Raw genomic sequence first — 8,430 nt, 5'->3', positions numbered from 1 at the left:
TGTGTGTGTGTGTGTGTGTGTGTGTGTGTGTGTGTGTGTGTGTGTGTATCAATGTATGGTTTCTATTGCAGCAGCTCCACAGTTGAGATTGAGCCAGCTAACATGATCTAAACAAGAATTATGTGAAGTCATGCTCTATGAAACTTTATACACATTTGCTGATCATTACCTAAGATTGCTTTGTGTTAACTTTGGCAGGCCCGCTCCTGGCTCTCGGATTGAAAAAGGGATGATGTATTTCCTCTTATTTATTATTTGCGCTGGGCTACTGAGAGGGAAAAAAAAAAGAGAGAGTGTGAGCAGTATGCCTGCGACTGGTCCATCGATGCCAGGAATAACAGAGTGAAACTTGCTCTTCAGCCTCATTAGTGTGTAGAAAACAGATCCCAGGAGACACAACGGAGCGTGAATGCATTTAAAACTCTTTACACTGCAGGATGCTACACGCCAACTTCTCCCTATTTCGTCTTTATCCTTTCTCCTTAAAATGAGAATGTACACGGCACAGAGTGCTGCAAGTGTGTAGGCTTCAAAAGAGTTGCAACCCCATGTTGCACGTCTCATAAATTCTAGTGAGGGAATTCAAAGAGAAATTTATCGAGCATGGCGTTCACACATGTTGACAGTAAAGAGGGCCAACTGCACACCGGGTCTTGGGAATTTGTAGGAGCACATGTCCTCTCCTTTTGCTTTGAAACACCTACTTTGACCCTTTGTCTGCTTTTGCAATGTGTTTGCCCTTTCCATTATGAAAAAAAGATAGGAAAATTTATATGAGACACAAAAGCCTATAGCAGTGTCCTATAAATTAGAAACGTCCAATATGCTGTTGTAAACATGGGGAGATTTATCCGTCGGTGTTACATGACCAAGACATGAGATACAGTATTTCATGGAGACTTCTTAAACCATTACCATCTGAAGCAGGTGCACTGTTATCCCAAAGAAGGCAATGTACTATAACATCATTTCCCAACATTTGTATATAATATGAACATGTCCCTGCCATCTGTTTCCACCCAGCGCTGCCTTTTCTTCAGTTGTTTGTACAGTAAGGGAGGTGTTTATGGTCTTTGGATGTTGCCAATTCCACTAGAGAGAGGACCTCAGAGCACCTATGGGACTCAGCACACAGGACCACGCTTTTGGCTCCATCGCCTATTGACACAGCTGCTATCATGATGAAATGATCCGATTCCAGGGGTGGTGAATATATCCGCGCACACTTACCTACTCGCACACAAAAAGCACTTGGAGACACGCACAACATGTTTGACTTTTCCTTTTAAATGTCATCAAGGGCTGCTCAGACACAGCTTGATATTGACTTTGGTGGAATAAGGAGCGCTCTTGGCCTTTGTTGTTGCTTGACTTATGGTGGTTCATTCAGAGGCTGCCTCACAGGATGCTACAAAGTGTGTGCTTCCTCGCTATCAGCTGCTGCTGTGATCGCCAGAACGGGTCTTAATCAAATCTCTGCCGGCCACATCAAAGATGCACAACACTGAGCCAATGAATAGGAGAATTTTTTTTTTTTTTAAATCATGTTTTCCTTTTATTTGGACAACTCTACTTTTCAAGTTTTTTTTTTTTTTTAATGATGTGCAGAGTCATCTGGATACTGTACAGCTCCTTGGCAGAGCTGTGTAGGTCCTGAGTGATGGAGAAAAGCTGAGAGCAGAGAGTGAGAAAGTAAATAAAAATCTGTATGATAATAAATTGCATCACTGGTAATTCTATCCAGTGCCGCTCTACAGTGCGCAGAACCCCCTTTATATGCGGGTGCCGGGGTGGGGGGGGAGATCTGCTGATAACATGGGGATTGATTGTAGGCCATTAAAGGAGCGTATGCTGGCCTGGAGGGGTGCGTTACATTTGGCCCCCACAACAGCACTGTATATCAGCATGTTGTCACCTGGGCTGATGTCACAGCAGGTCCTTTGGCTAAGAAAACACTCGCTCTGTCTTGGGTGGGTGACCGGCTCGGACTCACTCACTACCCACTAATGTGCTACTCGTGCCGAGCGGTGCGTCGTTTTGGGTTCACGGCCTCTCCAAATGTGATCCATAACCGGTTAGGCTTTGTGCGTGTGTAACTATAGAGACCCCTTCAACAAAACAAAATGATGTGGTTCAGCATGTGGACGGAGGAAAAAAAAAGGGAAACAAAGACGGCTTCAGGACCAAAGATTCCTGTAACAGTTCTGTTTTTATGAGTCGATGGGGAGGCTGTGAAGTTGCACGACAACATTAAAACAAAAAAAACAACACGTTTTATTTCGACAATCAGGGCATTGTGGAGAGCTCATGGCCTGGCTTTCTCTACCTCACCATGGGGTGAGTAACTTGTGTTGTTTGCACTCAGCCTCGTGACTCTCACTGGGACACTTAAGTGCACTTGTTCATTTCATACACTTCGCACGAAGGACCTTGAATCAATTTGACAACCGTATTCGGGGAGGGCTATTTGTCCCTTGGTGCAGCCATCACCTCTCCCTGTGAACAGGGTCACTCCTGTTTATCTGTTCATGATGTCTTTCGTGCCACCGCCCTCTCCCCACTCTGTTGGGAACCTTGTGTTAATTCTGGGATGTGAAAGCAGCAACCGGCTTGTCGTTACAGAATCATGGTTCTTTTTGGATTTAAGTTTGTTTAATCAAAGGGAAATGTTAATTCACAGCACCAGTTGGGTGTGATTCATGGTGAATAACTGTTTTTTCCTTTCATATTTGTGTTCTCCTTTCATCTTTGATGGACCTGGTGTAAAGCTGGATGCTGCTTTGATATCTGCAATAACACACCGCACATACAACTCCTCATTTGGATGCACAGCACTGAGGGAAAGAGGACTTGCACCATTCGATAACATGCCCCGGGAAGAATTTCATTGCTGCATTGCACGACTGTCTACAGTGCAGCCGGAGAGAGAATATCAACGGGAACTAAAACGATGTCATTCTCACTTTTTTGCTCGTGTCTTAATTATGTGTGAATGACTTTAAACTGAAGGTTTCAGTGACTTTATGTATTGTGAATACAGACAATGAATGAGGCTTTATTCATGGGCTCTAGCAGTGGTAATCTAACTTTCACCTTGAAATTAACTTCATACACTGTCGAATTACTTTCCTGTGTTATGTGAGCAAATGGTGATAACATGAACCCTGACACCATGATGACCAAGTTTTAAAGTGTGGTATTAATCATGTTTTTAAGCATTTACTTCATGGGTTTCATCATAATCGTACAAAATGCAATCAGCAACTTTGTATCCACCCAATACTACCTTATAAATTCAACAACATGCCCCAAGAATTGCTACAAATGTTTTAATGAAGAAAATGAATTCAGGAAAGCCTAAATTCAAATATAACATTATTATATATTGATTTATTATTATATTTTAAATGATTGTTGTTTAATGAATCCAAAACATTATTTATAGAGTACATTTCTTATACAAAGGGCAACTAAATGTGCGAGGTAAGTGCATTAACAAATATGTGATAACTAGTCACAGAATTAGTAAAAGGAAAAAAAAAAACAGAAGTGTGTGTCAGTGTGTCTCTGAAAATTCAAGATAATGAGAAAAAAACATTAATGTAAATAATTTAAATAAACATATTCTATATCATGAAGGTATAGGCCAGTTGAAATGTTAAAAATCATAATTATGTGGCATGCTGAGCTAAGAAGGCTCTTATTCTGTGGAGAAGCTCTTTCTTGACGCTGTCCGGCACCAAAGCTGCAAGAGAGAGCGAGAGAGAGAGAGAGACTATCCATGACTGTGCCTTACTCTTTCAAACAGACAACAGGGTACTACAAAATGTATGTCTATGCTCACATCTACATCCTGTCCTGCTACCAACACTCTAGATAGAAGTGCTGGTAGCAGGAGAAATGAGCTCAAGTGAAACTACCTCTTCCTTTAGGAGTGATCTCTACCACCAGGTCCTCCACAGTGACATGCTCCAAGCCTTTGTCTTTGATCACTTCTGCGAAAAGAAAAATAGGTTCATAGTTTTACACAAAGTGCTCAAAGCAGTTGTGCAGTATAATACGAGTTGCATAGTTACAACAGTCCGATACGCATGCACTGTATTTATCCTAAATTGTGTTCATTCTTAAAGCTCTTGACGTTCTGCTGCAATTTGGAGGATGTGCTTTGCTCACTGCAGGTAGAGCTGATTCATGTTTTAATGAAGATGTACTTTTTACAGTGTAAGATTTTGATACAACTGAACTTTTATCTCTGCAACATGCGCAGGGACTACGAATGAAAATGAGCTTTTACCTATATCCGGTACAATTTATGTATTATGCATTGTTCCTGCTAAATTAACAATAAATAAATACATTTAAGCTCTCTAAATATGTATGACCTAAAAGTTATATCATAAATAAAACTGGGCCTTTAAAGTGGGAATATAAGATTCACAAGGGAGTGGGTGGATGACGGCATCTTACACTCAATCCATGCTTTGTGTTTTAACATCGGTGCTGTCATTTTTACCTTTGCAGTGAGCTTTCATCTGGTCCTTCCAGCCACACTCAGTGAGCTTAGCCCTCAGTAACTCCTTCAGTCTGTCGATAAGATGCAAAACGTGTCATTTTTCAATTAATTTTGTTTCGCCCCAAATCACAAATTTGCCTCAGAGGGCTTTGCAATCTGTAAAACATACAAATTACAGTAAGGCCAGGCACCTTTTCTGTTTTATGCGAATTAGGTAATTAATAACAGCTGACAACTTCCTTATCTTGATCACAACATTGGCCGTTTCAGCCCTGTTGTTACTACTATTCATGTTATGTAGAGTGACACTTCTCTGCGTTGCCAGAAACATGAATACGTGAAGGAGCAGCCGGTTTATTTGAAGCTTGAGGGGCCACATCAGTTCAGTATCAATAACATAAGTAAGTTCCTCTCCTGTTGGACATTTAACAGGTACTTCTCTAATACAGCTGGCAACCTCTCCCTCTTAACCCACATGTTATGTTATGCCATTTAGCTTTACTTTCACCAGCACATGGTCACAATGTTGACACAGACTGATACAGGATGAAAGGGGGACAATGATACGCTACAATAACCTCCACAGCTAGCGTTACTTAGCTGACGTTGATAAAGAATACAGCCTGAACGTAACAAGGAACGTACGTACGTTACTTTTTAGACCAAGATGAATGCAGTATTTTCTCTTACCTCTCTCGTTCCCCCATCTCTGTCAGCTTCTGGTTCACCGTTGCTCTCATTCTGGACTCTTTGCTCATAGTCTTCCCCCTAACGTTACAGGGACAAAAGAATAACATAGCATGAGAAAGCCTAAGGCAAATGTATTGACTTCATGTTAAACCACTCTAGACAACGTTTACCACGCCGAGCAGCTAACGTTAACTTCCGTTCGTTTCGTTAAGTCAGTAGTCGACTAGGCTTCACATGCTAAGTGGGAAGATTCAGGTAACAATATGTACTTACACGCTAGAGACGAATAGATAGAAGCGGTCCCACTCTTCGGTGTTACCGCAACCTTGCCAGACTCTGTGGCGTACATGAGAAAGTCAACATGAAATAACGTTAACTGCCCCTGAGAACACAACAGGCATATTAAGAACTACTATCTAAGAACGCGACAGCCGCTATGAGCTAAACTATGCCTTTAATTTACGTGTCAAGGTAATTTAGCTTCACACTTTTATTTGATATGTCTCTGAGGAAAAGAGTGTTTTGATTTCACAGGTTTTACCATCAGATATTACGTTCCGAGCAGAAACACTGATCTGAACAATGGTTCCTACACCTTCATTAAATGCAATACTCTGTTACACCGCAAAGCGGCAGTGTTGGTTAACGGATTTAATCAAAGTCAGTTCTGTAGGAGACTTTGACCTCTCGCCTCCCTTCAGGGGATAATATTAGCTTTTCACATGACCACATTGGCTCAGTTCCTCTTGGTATTTTTTGCATCAGTACAGCGTATAAAAACAATAATCTTCTCTGATTCAGCAACAGTTTTAAGAGGTTTGTCATCAAGGCAAACGGTCAAAGAAGATCTCACAGAAGAAATTAACGCCACACTATTAAGATGACAAAGGAAGAAGTGAGGTTTTGTTAGATTCCTGCTCACATGAGTGTTAAAGGTAAGGAACAAGCAGATAGATTGGCAAATAATGCTCTTAAAGTATATGAGAACAAAATGACTAGCTAATGGTACTGAAGGGGTAAAATCATGAATTAGATCAACCAGAATTAATGCTTGGCAGAAGAAATGGGACACAGGCAACAAAGGGCAACATTATTATAATATACAAAAGTCAGTTAAGGTTAAACAGTATAAAGGAATATATCGACAACATGTCTAAGGTTCTTGCATGCAGGTAAACATCCATGGTATTTATCACGTGTTGCAATCACTATAATTCAGAGAGGGACACACGCATGAATATAGTACATCGGACAGTGCAGGAGAGTTTGAAGTTATTACTGAGCACAGGGAAATCAGAAGGGGTTTGGTAAGTTAGGCTGCATTTTACAGGCATGATTAGGAAATGGGGTGTCATTTATTTGTTTCTCTTTCTTTCTTTCTTTCTCTCTTTCTCAGTTTTAGGTAATACAATGCCGATTCAACACACTCCGATACAGCAGGTGGCAGTATTCAATTCAATTTATTTTATATAGCCCAAAATTGCAAATCACAAATTTGCCTCAGAGGGCTTTACAATCTGTACACAGACAACATCCTCTGTCCCGGGACCGTCACATCGGTACAGGAAAATCTCCCCCCAAAAAATCCTTTAACTGGGAGAAAAAAAAAAAGGAAGACACCTGATATGGAGAGCAACAGAGGAGGGATCCCTCTCCCAGGATGGACAGAAGTGCAATAGATGTAAAGTATGAACATAACAAAGTTACAACACATTCAATGCATATGACAGAAATTATTCATATAATGAGAGCAGTAAGCAGAATAATGAAGGAAAAGTTACGACTAATAATAACAGCAGCAGGGGATATAGTAGAATAAAATAATAATAAAAGGTAATGTATCGGTAATAGTAATAGAAATGCGACTCATGATAATGATAATAGCAGTAGGTGTCAGGCAGGACCACAGTCCAGATATAACCACGATCCATGGAAACCTGTGAGGCGGGAAAGCACAAAGACTCCGTGGAAGAAGCAAAGTTAGTAATGTGCATTAATGAATTCATACAGGAGGAGAGAGAAGAGGAGAGAGGAGGAGCTCAGTGTATCCTAGGAAGTCCCCCGGCAGTCTAGGCCTACAGCAGCATATCTAGGGGCTGGACTAAGGCAAACCTGAGCCAGTGCTAAGCACTATCAAAGAGGAAAGTCTTAAGCCTATACTATGTGGTGAGTGTGTCTGCCCCTGGACTGAAACTGGAAGCTGGTTCCACAGAAGAGCTTGATAACTGAAGGCTCTGGCTCCCATCCTACTTTTTAAGACTCTAGGAACCACAAGTAACTCCGCATTTAGGAAGCACAGCTCTCTCGTGGGGTAATATGGTACAATAAGCTCCTTAAGATATGATGGTGCCTGACCAATTAGGGCTTTGTAGGCGAGGAGAAGGATTTCGAATTCTGTCCTTGATTTTACAGGGAGCGTGTGGTTGCACACTTGAATAAAGATTCAGTATAATTTATTGTTTTCTCTCTTTACTTGCCATGACATTCTACAGAATACAGCAGGAATAAACAGCTAACTTTCCCTGCATCTCTTTAACACCCAGACGCTACGCTACATGTGTGTCCACCTTTTAGCCATTTTAAGTTTATGTTTGACATTTTAAACGTTTCTGTGCAGCCTTTTAGCTGTGTGTGATTATTTGCATGTACCTTATTACTTCTAAACATATTTATTTCTTTAAACATATCTTAATATCTACTAGCGTTTAATAAAGTACATTTCAGCTTTTCCTTTTCAATTCTTGTGAGAAACTGCTTCTATAATCGTTTGTTGTGACAAATTCCAAACTGCTTGAAAAGTCCATCATGGAGGTACTTAAGGACAAAACATATGGTTATTGCAATATTTCAAAATATTATACCACTTTCTTAAACCAGCCTCCAAATGTAATTTATTTCATTTGAATCATGGGCTGAAGTGTTGGCAAACGGTCAAAGCATGACTTGTGAAGAAAGTCATCCCAGTTTACCTTGACTTTTGTTCTTGTCTTGTTCTTTAACTGTGTTTAACTTATCATATGTGATACAACTGCAAAATGTGTTTTTTTTTTTTTTTTTTGACCATATAATCCTGGGAGTGCTTGTTGGCACAGTAAACTGAAATTGTCCATTTCGCCCATCTCTGAGCTTATTGTTTTGAGACAATTTGTTGACCAAAATGGAACAAAATGTTGTCAGTTTTTGTTAAGGAAGTTAAGTATTTATTTAGATATTGTCTCTCTAATGTA

The 8,430-nt window shown here is 40.4% G+C and overlaps 1 protein-coding gene across 1 annotated transcript; it reads right to left on the bottom strand.

Moving 5' to 3' along the window:
- Positions 1–41: 41 nt before the first annotated feature.
- On the bottom strand, positions 42–5,750 carry eny2 (ENY2 transcription and export complex 2 subunit). Its single transcript, XM_031874485.1, has 5 exons — positions 5,477–5,750; positions 5,204–5,281; positions 4,514–4,584; positions 3,921–3,995; positions 42–3,745 (listed from the first exon to the last, which is right to left on the bottom strand). Exons 2-5 carry the CDS (start codon positions 5,269–5,271, stop codon positions 3,672–3,674), a joined length of 288 nt encoding a protein of 95 aa, XP_031730345.1. The 5' UTR covers positions 5,272–5,281; positions 5,477–5,750; the 3' UTR covers positions 42–3,671.
- Between the last annotated feature and the right edge of the window lie 2,680 nt (positions 5,751–8,430).

The sequence above is a fragment of the Anarrhichthys ocellatus genome, unplaced genomic scaffold (assembly GCF_004355925.1).
Source record: "Anarrhichthys ocellatus isolate YVR2014 unplaced genomic scaffold, GSC_Weel_1.0 scaffold81, whole genome shotgun sequence".
Classification (NCBI taxonomy): Eukaryota; Metazoa; Chordata; class Actinopteri; order Perciformes; family Anarhichadidae; genus Anarrhichthys; species Anarrhichthys ocellatus.
The sequence above is the reverse complement of the archived record's forward strand: the minus strand, read 5'-3'. Positions and strand labels throughout refer to the sequence as shown.